We start from the raw sequence: 15744 nt of genomic DNA, 5'->3' as shown, positions 1-15744 counted from the left end.
TCAAACAAGATTCCTTTATTTGATGCATACAAATCAAACACAAAGCAGGAATGACCTTTCGTTTCAGTTCAACGAGAGCACAAGACAAGGACACTCATCTTTCAAACTGTTTTAAACTTTTGTATATCATTTTTCCAATGTCTCTGAAGGCAAATAAAATGTACATGGCAAACAGATTATATACAGTGGAGAGAGAGAAAAAAAAATGGAAATATACAGTAATGACATGATAAAAGTATGCTATAATAAAAAAAACAAAGTAAAATGAAAGCATATTTCTACACTAGCTAACATGCCAACTTCTTTATCAAATCAAATGCCGATATAATCCTCATCCATCAATTCCCCTAATAGTCGCCGTTATAAAATATTGAAGTTGAATGACCTGAGACAGTCTAGCTTCAGTGATTATGAATTACAAACAGGACAGATTGTAGTTTTTCTCGACGTGTGAAGCAAACTTCAGCTTTTAGTTAAAACGCGTTTACCCTGAAAAGTGGTAGAGAATCAAATGGCCGTAAAAACCACTGTGACCAACACTTGCATTCACCCACTGCGGTAACAAAACAGCTGATGTATAAGCGAAACAGGCTCTTTTCAGACACCTGAGGTGAGAGAAGGTACATCTGGCTCACAGTGGCCTTACTGCCATTTATTTTTTATTGTCATTCATACTTTTAGGAAACCCAAAAACAGCACACTATCGCTTATTACATGAAATGGCCAATGAGCTTTATAAGTTAAAACAAACCAAGAGCAAGCATAAAGGGGGTTTTAGCTGATGAATATGGGGGATTGTGGGTGACGAGGAAGCTCTGAATGAACAGACTGGTTCTCAATGGCAGCATCCTCCACAGTGGCCTCCATGTGCGTGGCCCGAGACCTCGCCGTACTTCGTTCTTCTGCTCAGGATCTCATAGGAACAGTCTTCGCCGCAGCACCCCGACATACTGGGTGAGGTTTCATCAATCTCAAACCTGGAAGAGTTCAGATGAGTGAATACACAAGGCAGTCGACTGGGACACTTGGCTCTATTCGCTTGTCAAGTCTGACATTGAGTCACAATGTGTGGCTCAATGCGCACCCAAGCTCCTGAAGTTGGTCCTCAGTAGGTCATGTGCACAAATATTGGCAGTGATGAGCTTGGTTCATTACACATTGGGACATATTGAGTGTGACATGAGAACAGGATCATTGTACATCATCATCAAAACTGGAGTTTATAAACAACCGCAGAACTATTCATTTTCATATATACATTTGACTATATTTTTAAAAAGTACATTATAGCAATATAATTTCATTGTTTCACATACCAGCAACCAGTGTTGGGGGTAACGCATTCCAAGTAACAAGTTACGTAATAATATTACTTTTCTAAAGCCTGATTTATACTCCACGCGTTCGCTAGTGCACTTGAGTCCGTGCGCCGAATGTGGCGTCATCGCAAGAGTTTGCGGAGGCTCAATTTGGGAGCACGTGACATGGTTTCAGCTGGCAGAGCGGACAGAATTTTGAGACTCGAGCGAACTGCTGTAGAACTGTATTGCCGCATTTCATTTGAGTTGAATATGAATCATTTTGAAGAGATTTTGTCTGAAACAGGTACGACTGCACAGACATCCTTATGATCGGTCCATGTGTGATCACAGGGATAACCAGATGACCAATGATTCTTGGTTAGAAATTGCAACAGTGGGAGAGGAGGAAAGTTGTTGTTAAAATGTTTAGAAAAACTTGAGGGATAAGTTTGTTAAAACCAAAAAGAGAGAGTTCATGGCAAAAGTGGAGACCCGGGTGGTTTTAATACACAATTACAGAATATGTTTTTCCTCCATTCATAGGTTTTACAATTTAATAGTTACAAAACTAAAATGAAGTAACATTATTTCTTATTTCCATTATTTCTTTGATAACTGGAAAAGAATATTTGAACCTATCGGTTTACAATATACTGATGCCCTGTTTTTCTAGGCCTTATTGGTGATAATAGTCAGGAATGTTGGACATGTATTGCCTTGGCATATAAGCAGAGTTCACAAACTATCCAGACTGTATTGTGTGAATTGTGGAGTGGGCTAAATGTCAGTATATATTGTTTAGAAAGTGTATTTTTTGGGCTTTTATTCTTGTCATATTAAAAAGAGCAACCAATGTTCTGTTGTCATTGATATTTAACTTTATTAGGTAGAACTGTCCGAGATACAAACAAAAGAAAGTGATGCATCAAAGTTTGATTTAAAATATCTTGAATGCTTATAAAAATCTTAATCATTAAAACAAATTATAAAAATGACAAAAAATAATTAGTTTAAAAATATTAATGATATGACGTAGTTCTGGAAACTTTCTACTTCTCTGGTTATCCGTCTAATTTTATGGTGGGTTTCTTTCGACCGGCCACTGTCATTTTAAAGAATATCACAACGGCGAATGCATCAAGTAAAAAAGCCACGTCTGTTTCGCGAGGTGCGTCTACAGTTAGTGGAGGCCCGCGACACGGTGCCAGGTGAAAGTATAAATCAGCCTTAAGTAACAAGGTAACTAATTTCTTAAAAAAAAAAAATTGTTAAAAAAAATTTAATATTGAGTTACTTTTTTGAAAAGGAAAAAGTGGGTAGCACGTTCGCCTAACAGCAAGAAGGTCACTGGTTCGAGCCTTGGCTGGGTCAGTTGGCATTTTTGTGTGGAGTTTGCATGTTCTCCCCGTGTTGGCATGGGTTTCCTCTGGTAGCCCCCCCCCCCCCAGTCGAAAGACATGCGGTATAGGTGAATTGGGTAAGCTAAATTGTCTGCAGTGTATGTGTGTGAATGAGTGTGTATGGATGTTTTCCAGTGATGGGTTGCAGCTGGAAGGGCATCCGCTGCATAAAACATATGCTGGATAAGTTTGTGGTTCATTCCGCTGTGGCGACCCCGGATTAATATAGGGACTAAGCCGACAGGAAAATGAATGAATGACAATTAAAGTAGTCACAATGAATCACGTGGTCAATGAGAGAATGTGTTCATTATTTTGAACACATCAAAAGACAAGGAAAAGGGGATTATAGTCTCAATGGACAGGGATTTTACTTAAAACAAATAGTACAAAAGTAACAAACACATTGCTTTAAACTTTCATTAATCTGCATATATGTCATGTATAGCTCTCAGGAAGTTCTCAGATGACATTATCCTAAAATATCCTTTTTTGATGTGTTTTTTTTCTTTTTTTTTTTTTAAGTAAATGAAGGTGTAGATTATACAGCATGTCGTTAATTGCAGAACTCCAGTTAAGAAAAGAAAATAGAAAGTAATAGAAAGTAATTCAAAAGTAACTTAAGTAACGTAACGCATTACTTACTATAAAAACCAAGTAACGCAACTAGTTACTTTAAGAGGAACTCAATATTGTAATGCATTACTTTCAAAATTAACTTTCCCCCAACACTGCCAGCATCACTTCAACCATTAAATAATTATAAATGGTTCCTAGATTTTTCATAATCCCTCTAGCCAGGTTCCTTCATGTTAAAAATAAATAATGCATTGTTTTCATAAAAAAGGTTTCTTGTTTGTCATTCCGTTTGACTTTTCCATGCACTGGAGGGATCTTGCGATTGAGACAGCCCTTAAAATGGCCAATGCCCAAATCAGCGCACTGACTACTGAACAAAGGTATTGATTGAGACGCAGCCACAGTCTCCAGATCGAACAGCAAACAAACGGTACTAATGTACAGTAGTCAACATTTCAAGTGGACCTAAAAAGCTTGTCAAAATTGTCTCAAGAAAAGAAGAGTGTTGAGTAGTTTCCTACCCTTCTACTTTTTTTATCCACTTCAAATGTTGACTACTGTACACTCAGTGTACTGAAATAATACCAGCGTTTCTCAATACCGGTCCTCGCGTACCACCAATCTGCATATTTTTCATGTCTCTCTTATTTAACACAGCTGATTTTGATAACCAGCTTGTTAGAATTGCTCCATGCATGATCTGTGCTCTGACTGATACGTTCCCTATGCAGTGTGCATTCCTTCCTAGCCACTTCTTTACTGCACCCTTCCAGAGCATGAGAAAGCTTTAACTTTGACAGATTTCATTCATTACAGCATTGCCTGCAGCGCCTTACCAGAGAAGTGTGACATAATATACCTTCATAAATAAACACAATATACTTTCACATTACACACTAAAACTTCAATTGAATGAAAAACACATAGGCTCCCTTCAATCTGAAATCATGGCGGAATATCCTATGGAGTCCCCTTTGTAGAACACTTGTTGCATAGACAGGGGTGCCCAAACTCTGTCCTAGAGGGCCAGTGTCCTGTATAATTTAGCTCCAACTTCAAATCAACACACCTGCCTGAAACTTCTTGTATACCTAGAAAGAGCTTGATTAGCTGGTTCAGGTGTGTTTAATTAGGGTTAAAACTAAAATATGCAGGACACCGGCCCTCCAGGACTGAGTCTGGACACCCCTGCCTTAGGACAGACATATTGAGAATTTAGAGTGATTGATAAACTCTGAATAATACTGAAAATCCAGATCATAATATTTATATCATGTCTAAAGTAAATTAGCAAGGTCTGAAATCCATACCCTAATCTTCTAGAAACGATCTTGAAAACAGCAAGTTCAGATACTGTAGTGAACGCCTTGATATTGTAAAAGATTTGCTTTGAAATTACTAAAAAGTGGTCATAGATGGCTATTAAGAGAGAGAATTTAAAGCGATTGACCAAGAAAGTATATTCAAAATATACAGAGCTTAACAAGCAGTTAGAAGTGATTGGTTGATTATTGAAACAGGAGGTGTGAGTGAGTGCAGAAGGACAGGTCTTACTGTAAAGCCTCCCTGAAGAACTGGTAAGCCCCATGATTGTGTTTAAATACTGTCAGCATGACCTTTTTCATTTGCGTGCTGGGACAAAGTTGAAAAGACAAAAAGACAACCATTAATTTCTGGTAAAAGCAATGAATGGGGAAAAAGAAATCCTTGAGAGCAGTGTTTGTTGTGGTACCTGTTGGCGATAAGCTGGAGGATTTGGATGAGAAATTTCCCCAGGCCTTTCCGTCTGACTTTGCTCTCCAACTGCACTTCATAACTGAGGAGACATTATTAGAAACAGTGAGAAACAAACAGCAATCTCTGAGGGCAAGAGTCTTTTATGACTCAGAGAATCAGTGAAGTCACACACTGCAAAAATAACACACCAGACAGAAGCCTTCCTACACATACAAACAATGGCTTTAATGACCGACAGACAGAGATAGAAATACTTCTATTATAGACAGACAGATTGACAGACAGATATATGAATGATAGAGCAATAGACACAGTCAGAATTATATTTAAAATTAGAGAAATAAAACAGAGTGACAGACAAAAGAGGTGAGAATATTAGACGGGTACTACACAATATTACACTTACAAGATCACAAATTTGGTAGATATCAATTAGCTGATGATTATTTTGCACAACACATTCAATCTGTTCAAAATGCAAGTACGATTTACTTTCTGTGGGTCAAATAAATAATGAAATATTTAAATCAAAAACTAAGTAAATGTTTAACATTAACAGTACTCCCAAAAAGTACTTATGTCCTAAAAAATTATTGAATAATTTGATTATTTTAAGCTGCTTTGACGCTGACTACGTTTACATGGACATCAGTATTCAAATGATTTGCTTTTATCTAATTTAGACAACAATATGATTAAAATGTTTACATAAGTTGCTTTTTGAGTGTTTCTTTCATGATCCAATTTTACATGTTGCAGCATATAATTCGATTAATGTCATTGCGTCATCACAATATCCGCATTTCCTCCAGTTTCATGCAATTTCGGGTGTTTCGTTTAATTTGTCGACTTTGACAGCAGTTTGGCACTTTCACTTTTATTCAGGAACATTTCATGCACGCCCTCCGTGACAAACGAGATATTGGATGCAACTATGAACTGCTGGAAAAATGTTGTTTAAATGGAAGTTCATACAGCACACTGAATGGAAGGAAAAACCTCTGCATTTCACGATGCAGGTGTCTGTGGTCTGCACTGACTGGGTAGGTGCAGAGTGTCAAACAGCCGTGTGTGTGTGGACTATCCTGTCGCAAAACGCGGCGAAAAGTCCTACATGACAGTAATAATTCGATGAAGGTGTTTACATGTCTGTACTGCACTTCAATAATGCGACTAAAATCGGCATACTCCACGTCTTAATTCGATTTCTGTTTAGTTCGATTATGACCTTAATCTGATTAAATTATTCATAAATTGCTGTTTACGTGGTTAACACTTAATCAGAGTATTGTCTTAATTGCATTATTGGTGTCCATGTAAACATAGTCAATGTGCATTGCACAAGCAATATACCAATAAAGGTTAACTAAAATATATATATAAGATTTTATATTACACTTTTTAAATGAACCATTTTAACAACCCTCATCTAAGAAAAAATAATCATATTCAAGCTAAATTAACATATGCATGAAGACAATGTAATTTTGTATTTTTTATTTAATGCCATGTCAGCAACAAAGGCTATTATCAAGGCAATAACATTTCAATAATAAATATACAATAAAAAATAAAAATAAATCTAAAACAAATGAATACTTCACCTTTTGACTGCCGCTTTACCAAATGGTTGACCATATTTTGACTGTTTTAAATAAATGACTGTTAAAGTAATTAAAAAAATGACTGTTTTAAATAATGGTTTACACACAGGATTGTTGGTTTACAAAAATAAATCAAACAAACATAATCCTGTTGCACTACTACACATGATTTTGGTTTTATTATAAAAAAATAAAAAAAAGGAAACAAGTAAAATGAGAATCTCAAAATGTAAATATTTTATGGCATACTTCATATCAATAAATTGATCTTACACTTCATATTTTCTGATTTTCATAGTATATGTATAAATTTCGATACTTTTACCATAAACTGACATATCAGCCATTTGGTAGAGGCTGATATTTTAGAAATTATGGGATGTGTTGAAAAAAATGCATTGAGTGTGTTAACTAGCAACATGAGGAGTTAAAAGGAGTTAGAGGAGTTATAGGGGATAAAATAAGATTTTTAGAGCTAATACAGGATAAAAAATTATACATTTTTTATTGATGTCACTTTGCTAAAAATGTCCTTAAGAGAGTTCATTTCATAAAAAGTCTTCTGGAATCATTAAAAGGAGAACAGTTCAGTAAAATGTGTGTGCATGAAGATAAGAAAGTATGCTACTGATGCACAATTAGTTCCTTCAGACAAAAATCTCTGCCTAATTCATAAATGTAAATGAAAACACTTTTAGAAGCTTGTGAAGCAACCAACATACACACTTTTTTGGCTTTGTGCAGCTAATTTAATCCATAAATTTACTAGTAAATTTGAGCCACAAACTTCACACAATTAAAATAAATCATAATTGTTTTTTGAATAACATACATTTCTATTTAATGCCATGTCAGCAACAATAGTTATTTTTAATGGCTAAAACAGATCATTCAAATTATTATTTATTTATTGCCACATCAGCAACTTATGGCTATTTCATGGCAAAATTGATATACATAAAAATATTACATGATAAACCAAATTAGTTTTACAATAAAAAGTTACTTAGGCAAATATATAAATAGAAATAAATCAAATTCACAAACAAATATTTAAAGTTAAATATGATTTTTCAGTTAAATTTTTTATATATAACTCAAGATTCTTCCTGGTGAACCTTTTTTTAAATGTCTAAAAGTCTCCTTATAAAAATTGTCAAATGGCATTCAAAGTTCCATATTCCAACAAAATACGTTTCATGGTAAGAGCAGCTTGGCAGTAATTACATTTAGGTAATGCTTCGTGATTCCAGCTCATTTAAATAAAAACCTTAAACAAATAAATACACAAATCAGATCAATTTTCCTGTGAATTCGGTTTTCAAAAATAACTTTTAAATGAGTGTTTAAAGTGCACGTTTACACAATGGACTGAAAACAGTGAACAACGTTGTAAAAACCTTCCACATCCATACCTATCAGCAACAAGTAAAAACGCTGCATAATGCATTTCTTTGTAAAGAAACACCACGCGTCTGCATACATGTAGACCTGTAGTCTGCCACTGTTGTTTTAGTTTTACATGCCTAAACACCAAATGCATAATAAGCTTAAGCAGTGTCACAGTTTTCCCAAAACTGCATTTTTGTAGTTTACACAAAGCTGACAATGGTATGGTTTTAAAAAACACCCGCTTTTTCATATATTTTAACAAAGCACTTAAAAGCTTTTCTGTTTTGTTGAAATACTTGTGTAAAATCCCCTTAATTTAAAAATGGTAAAATACACTTACTGATTCAAATAATAATTTTAAAAAAATCTCTAATATTATCAGAAAAAAGGTACTAAAAGGTGCAATCCTAATAGAGACACAAAAATTCAGAGGCTTTCTGTGTGATAAGTAATAATCATTACCAATATAACACCTCATCTCCGCACTCCACATCGAATCGGAAGTGGGAAAAGGCTAGAGGTGTGGAGTCAGCATCACGGGCCAGCAGATACCAGGCTCTCTCGTCCTTCATCTCTTCCCTCTTCTCCCTCTCCTTCCATCCCCACTCGCTCTGTTCATATCTGCCAAAACAATGCCACAATTCAACATTATAAAAATGGCACGAATTACAAAAGCACCAACATTTCTCAGAAGCAAACAGCACAAGCACATTAGTCACAGGCTTGTAGCAACAGTTCACAGAAACACTGTGCATGGAAAACGGCTAAATGCCCAGCTGTAGAAAAGCCCTTATAAGCTTTAAACGGACAGACAGTTCACCCAAAATAATCATTCTTCTGCTATTATTTACATTCACGGAAGAAAAACAAAATGTGTTTGCAACCAGACAAGTAAATCATCCCAATTTTAGTTTTCAAGTCAATGTTAAATATCACTTGCAAACAGAAAGTGACTTCAAATCACTTTCTCAATGAAGCATGATTCAGTAGCATCTGAATAAAGCACAGTAACATCTAACAATACAAGATGCTGGATTACCTCTCATTTACTTAATACCTACAGCGTCTGCATGTTGGCTCTGGTCAGCTCATAGGCCCACTCCACTGTATCTGGACTCAACGCAGTAACCCGTTTACACTCAATCTGCAGGTTTAGCCTGTGACAGGTTTAGACACTCATGAAATCATGATAGTTTACAATTTTATAGACTACGACGTCTGACAGAATGGAAAAATAAGGGGAGCATACCCATTTCTGTCATATTTTTTGAACACTGGCATGGCAGCTAAAGGATCTTCAAGCTGTTTAAAAACAAAATAAAACATGAGGTAATTTAGCTTAATATTTCCTTGCAGAAATTTGAACACTTGTACATTTTATTTTAGGACAACTGGTCACATTTAGAAAGAGCACCTTATTGGCTGCCTCCACTTTCGCACACACTGCATCCATAGCTGCCCGTTCTTCAAGTCTTCTCTGTTTTTTCTCCTTTGCTCGGTTTGATTTTCGCTAAATGATAAATGGAGACACTGTTAAACACCATCCTCGGGGATAAAAAAAAAAAACTGGTGGGAAAAGGCTTCTGAAATTCATACTATGTATTAAAACCTTGAGTCCTTCTTAGGGAAAATTCAGAGCCAACTGTGAACAAAGCCAACAGATTGACCGCCAATAAATGTGTCTAGAGAGCAGAGGGTGATAAATATATGATATGAATATACAAAGAGTGGGTTCTGAAAATTACTGGATCACTGAAATAGAGCACTGAATAACTACACTATTGTCTTGTGTAGAGCTGATTTACAGCTAAAGGTTTTCAACATTTTCACCCGTTTCCCTATTTATTACAATAAAGCTGCATAAAAAATACATATTAAATAACGCATCAAAATGTGACTTGGTTAAATTAAGAAATTGAAAATCTGTGATTTACTTTTGTTTATTGTATAAGTTAACAAAATATGTAATAAAAGCAATTTTATATTACAGATAATATTAATACAAAATTGTCACATTAAGAATTCTGTATTAGTTAACAATAAGGTTTATTTTTCTAACTTTTTTACCCAACAAAAAATAAAAATACTTCTCCCGCATTCATTAATCTGAACTCATTTCACCATTTACAACATTGATAACTACATATTCCGTCAATAAATGCAAACTTTATTTGTTAACAATAGTTAATGTGTGTGAGCTTACAATCAAACATCAACCAAATCAATTATGTGTAAATACATGTAGGCATGGGACAATAACTGTTTACCAAAAAAGTTTGGAAAAGTCAAGGTTTTAAAACTGCCAAAATATTCTGTTATACCGTTCCTACTGTATATGTAAGATTTTATTTTACGTTTTTTTTTTTAGGACAACAGTATCTGCAGCAGAAAACATATCCAAAGATGCCATTTTAAATTGTAAAGAAATCTGTGCTTTTGAAACTAATGAAGACAGCAGAAGTCAACGAATTAATATTTGAATTACTTTGCCTGACATGTTTAATGTTACAAAATATTTTAAACGTTTCTTAAAATAAAACATTGTGTTCAATTGGGGAAAAAGTAGCTTTATCCAGACATTTAAAAAGAACATATTTTAGAGCTGTAATCACAATACCGTGAAACCGTGATATTTTTATCGTACCACCAGAATCACATGACTAAATACATGTTGCTCACTATTAGATCACAAGTACAAATTTGAAAATTACTTAAGGTGTTATGAAACTTTTACTAGCATTCTTAGACATTTAGACCAGAGTACATAAAATAACAAAATTAAATCCAAAAGATTTGTGGAATTAAACACTTAATAATATTTACAACCAACTACCCATACTGTCTGGCTTATTTTAACTAAAATGTCAAAATCAAAATGGCTAGATAATATCCACATAACCATCCATCCAACACAAGAAATCAAAAATGTTCCCTTCAAAACACATCACATAATAATAACAATGTGTGCATAACTATCTTCATACCTACAAATGAGCAATTTCATGTAAATGTCATATAAAAAATAAAGTTTTCATCAAAATAGCGAAAACCTTTCTAGTTTTTTTGTGTAGGCTTCTATTTTATAGAACTGTAAAAACACTCAAATGTTTGTCAATGTTTTAAAATAATTATATATGAATTACCGAAGTGGCAATTTCATATCTGTCACATCCATAATGAACTTTTTCTTCATGAATGCAAAAAAATGTCAAATCAAATCAATCATGTTTTTCTATAGTGAGCCAACTCTAATTTTTGATTAGCATTATTTCTTTTGAGTTGTGCAGTTCAATTCACAGAATTTCTACAAACTATGTTGTACACTCGCAGAGTTCTTTAGTCACATCCATAATGTATGTATATTTTCCTCATTTAAATTATAAAAAAACATTTACAGATTGACATTTTTCTGATCCCATAACTCTGTGGTTAGTTTTTAGGAAAATATAAACAAAAGTTTTACTATAATGTAACATACTTTGCTTTTATATTTTAATTTTTTACTGAAAATGTCACATCCATAATCCTGAAATTGCTCATATGTGACTACATCATATGATCTATGAATGTGCACATTTATATCCTATATTTTAAAAAGCATCACATATGAATCATGTAAATAAACCAAAAGCCAATAATTAGCATAAAGCAAGCTTGTTTTTAGCTTCAGGTATGTTCATGAGAAGTAAAGCAGGAAACAGGTGCTGAGGACACAAAGCACGTGGTGATGAACAGTTTTCAGGGCTTGTCGATTGGGGGCTGCGTACATTAAGTTGACTAATATCAGAAACAAGTGTGTATTATTAAATCCAGGCTGTCGTGTGAGGCTGTCTCACAGTGGCTGCTGGCATCGTGCTAATTAAAAAAGCCAAAATATGAGGAAACTCAAACACATGGTTTACACACGATACTTATATCTGACCCAGTCCTCGTATGACTTTAATACATCGACTATTGGAGACGGATGAAGGCGAAAACAGCAACAGTTTGCGGTGTCAAATGCATCGGTGTTTTGTTGAGCTTAATATTAAAGAAATGGCGCATTCGACGAGGCATCTGAAAAAAAATAGCCAGAAACCATTTGAGGAGGACATTAGTGGACACTACAGGAATCCACCAGGGACCCGGGCATCTTTAAACCACCAAATTTTGCACCACCACCCCCTCGTTATTTATGAGCTCCGCCGTTTACCTCCGTGTCTCTCTTTCCGGGCATCATGATTTGCTTCCATCAGTCTTTGTTCAAACTGCCGCACGCATTTATCAAAAGCCAAACAAGAGCAAAGCTAACAACACACAACATGGACAGACAAACTCACCCCCATTGTGCAGGTTTTATAGGACCAGCTTGACGCGACTACTGCACTCTAAAACGCTTTAAAGAAGTTAGAGATGTGGAGATGAGATGTGGTCTGAGGTAAAGAATGTTAAAAATGCTAACGCAGCGCTGCGATAACAGAAGGGCTCGCGGGACTGGCGGCGTCAAAAACAACCATCTATAAAACGACGGGCGACGGCGGCTCGCTTCTGTTTTCCCCCCTGCCAGATTCGCGCCAAGAAGCGGCCACGAAATTTCCGCGCTCTGCTCTCCCTTTCTTTATCTCCTTCTCCTTTCCTCCCTCCCTCTCTTCACTCGTTCTCTCCCTTTCAGCAGCATTGGGCATTAGCCGCTGAGTCTTGGGGAAATGACGACATAGGGTTTGGGGTTAAAGGTCAAGCGCTCACCGCATGCTTCCTCACTTTTCAGAGGTATGCTCTGACCTAGAGCTGTGACTATAAATGGAAGTAAACGGCAAATAAGTCAAATTTGTGGCAAGTTGTCGTAGATTCTCCTGGTAAATTGGAAAATGGCCAATTTTAACATTCTTTAACATTGCACACGTGTGTGTGTGTGTACAGTTGAAGTCTGAATTATTTTTCCCCAATTTCTGTTTAACAGATTTTTTAAACTAATTTCTAAACATAATAGTTTTAGTAACCCTTTTTTAATAACTGATTTCTTTTATCTTTGCCATAATGACAGTAAATAATATTTTAATAGATACTTTTCAAGGCATTTAGGTAATTAGGCAAGTTAATTAGGCAAGTTTTTTAATATATTTATTATCTGTTTTTTGTCTTGTCTCTGTAATTCTGTTGCACTGTAGAAGCTCTGTCACGAAAACAAATTCCTTGTATGTGTGAACATACCTGGCAATAAAGCTCTTTCTGAATTCTGAAGTTATTGTATAATGATAGTTTGTTCTGTAGTCTATCTATCTATCTATCTATCTATCTATCTATCTATCTATCTATCTATCTATCTATCTATCTATCTATCTATCTATCTATCTATCTATCTATCTATCTATCTATCTATATATATATATATATATATATATATATATTTATATATATATATATATATAAATAGCTTAAGGGGGCAAATAATGCTGACCTTAAAATGTTTTTTTTTTTTTAAATTAAAACTAAAAATTTTTTAATTTGTATTTAATATTCTTCTGTAACATAAATTTGGGCTACTAGTTTTTGGACCGTTATCTTAAGTATTTTTTTGGATAAGCTCCAGATTTGGCTTCAGTACTGACTAATATAATGTATATGCACAAATATAATATTGTATAGCTTCCTCCTTAAAATATGAAAATGAAAGATAGATTTGTGAGGCATGTACTTATATATGCTGAGCACTGTATGTTATATATTAGGGCTGCACAATTTATCGTTTGAGCATCGATATCGCAATGTGTGCGTTCGCAGTAGTCACTTCGCAAGATATGCTATGTGAGTTAGGATTACAGTTGACCAGAAACCACAGGTCAAAACACACAAGATTTGTGAAGTCACTGCAGTGTCTGTGTGCTCATTTGAAGAGGGTTTAAAACAGTTTAGTGTGCATAGAGAAGTTTCATAAAGATTAATTTTACTAAATCATTTATATGGTGAAGACTATACAATGCTATTTTACATTTGATTATTCAATTTCTGTACCTGAATACTGTTGCTTTCTCCAGAAACCATAAATCATGGTTTATTTGACTTTAATATTTGCTCAATTGTGTTTATGAATGTGATTTAGGTGTATGATAAATTACATAAAAATATATTTATATTTCACTCCCCTACAAAATTATTCCAAGTATCACTTTGTAAATAGAGCTATGTAAGTCATCTAGTGAAATTATATTGCAATATATATCGCAGAGAAAAAAATATCAATAAAAATATAAACAAATTATAATTTTTCCAATATCGTGCAGCCCTAACATATACTGATATAACTAATATAACAACTGGCATGCATTCAAGTGAATACACTATAAATGGATTTTATAGGATGTCCAATATATGTAAATATAGTCATGACTCATTTGTACATCTACTAATCCAAACTGATTCCAAAATGAGAAAATAACTATTAAACTCATTAAAGGTTAACAAGCTGAATTTGTGCACATGTATTATTTTTGTGCACATGGATTAGTTTTGTTTATATATTATATAACTGGACACTACATAGTTTTGTGTTCTGTCCCACCAGAAAGTGTTCTGTTTTTTCTTTGGCATACATCTAGTGTATAAAGCTAAATTAAACACTGTGTATGGTTTTATAGACTTGTCCAATAAAGTTAAATATAGTCATGACACATGATTTTTATCCAAACTAATTCAAAATGGAGAAAATAATTATAAATGGGGGGGGGGGGGTAAAAAGTGCCTCCATTTTGCAGAATTTATCCAATCTGAATTGAAAAAATTGAAAGTAATAATGTCACTATCAGTATTTCTTTTTGCTGTTTTGGCATTTTAATAATAAATAATTCCATATGCAAGTTTGAATCCTGTCAATGTCTTTAATAGTGGACAGCTTCAGTGTGTTTTTACTCAATATGTTCTTAATGTTTATGGACAGATTTGTTATAGCCATGATGTTTGGCTGTAGTGGTGGCACAAATTAATACTGTGATCCTAATCAATAATTATACAAAATGTGCAAATAATTTAGAAAAATTGAAACAGTGAACAAAAAAGTAAATGACTGAAAACTGTTTTAGGTGAAATTAAGCCAGCAGTGGATAGAACAGAATTAGGGCTTAGCCGACAAACAATATTATATGGAATCATGATAAAATGTATGTCAATAACAATGACAAGCTCTGGACTTTTTTACTCTATATTTATCTAAGAGCCAATCACAAAGCAGACATGTGCAACATGGCAAATATAAAAGTGTGTTGATATTAGAGATGTCCCGAATTTTCGGACACCAAAAATTTATCGGCCGAAAATATGACCCCCCTAGTTTTTGTGGCTTCAGTCATTGGTACACTTTTAAGTGTGGAAGCATTAACGACTTATTTTGAAATATCTATTGTTATCGTTCAATAGGGCTACTAATAGGAGCAGAACAGTGGCGCAGTGAGTAGCACAATTGCCTTACAGCAAGAAGGTCGCCGGTTCGAGCCCCGGCTGGGTCAGTTTGCATTTCTGTGTGGAGTATGCATGTTCTCACCGTGTTCGTGTGGGTTTCCTCCGGGTGTTCAGGTTTTCTTCCACAGTCCAAAGACATGCGGTATAAGTGAATTGGGTGAGCTAAAACCGGCATAGGGAATAAGTTTGTATGGATGTTTCCCAGTGATGGGTTGCAACTGGAAGGGCATGTGCTACGTAAAATATATGCTGGATAAGTTGGCGGTTCATTCCACTGTTGTGACCCCAGATTAATAAAGG

At 34.7% G+C, this 15744-nt stretch overlaps 1 protein-coding gene across 1 annotated transcript; it reads right to left on the bottom strand.

Annotated features, from left to right (window-relative positions):
• On the bottom strand, positions 1-12698 carry naa40 (N-alpha-acetyltransferase 40, NatD catalytic subunit). Its single transcript, XM_056461342.1, has 8 exons — positions 12333-12698; positions 9428-9523; positions 9263-9315; positions 9075-9170; positions 8476-8634; positions 5013-5096; positions 4835-4912; positions 1-977 (listed from the first exon to the last, which is right to left on the bottom strand). The coding sequence occupies exons 1-8, from the start codon at positions 12336-12338 to the stop codon at positions 836-838; spliced, it is 714 nt and encodes a 237-aa protein (XP_056317317.1). The 5' UTR covers positions 12339-12698; the 3' UTR covers positions 1-835.
• Positions 12699-15744: the final 3046 nt, after the last annotated feature.

The sequence above is a fragment of the Danio aesculapii genome, chromosome 7, assembly GCF_903798145.1.
Source record: "Danio aesculapii chromosome 7, fDanAes4.1, whole genome shotgun sequence".
Lineage (NCBI taxonomy): Eukaryota > Metazoa > Chordata > Actinopteri > Cypriniformes > Danionidae > Danio > Danio aesculapii.
Note: the sequence above shows the minus strand (reverse complement) of the source record. Positions and strands in the feature narration are given on the sequence as shown.

What these genes read in the sequence shown, in the direction of transcription:
- naa40 (XM_056461342.1), bottom strand. An exon ending in GGAGATGAGGTGTTATATTG is followed by an intron (nt 5,097 to 8,475) that starts GTAATGATTATT and finishes ATGTCTCCTCAG; the next exon opens with TTATGAAGTGCAGTTGGAGA. An exon ending in TTCTTCAGGGAGGCTTTACA is followed by an intron (nt 978 to 4,834) that starts GTAAGACCTGTC and finishes GAACTCTTCCAG; the next exon opens with GTTTGAGATTGATGAAACCT.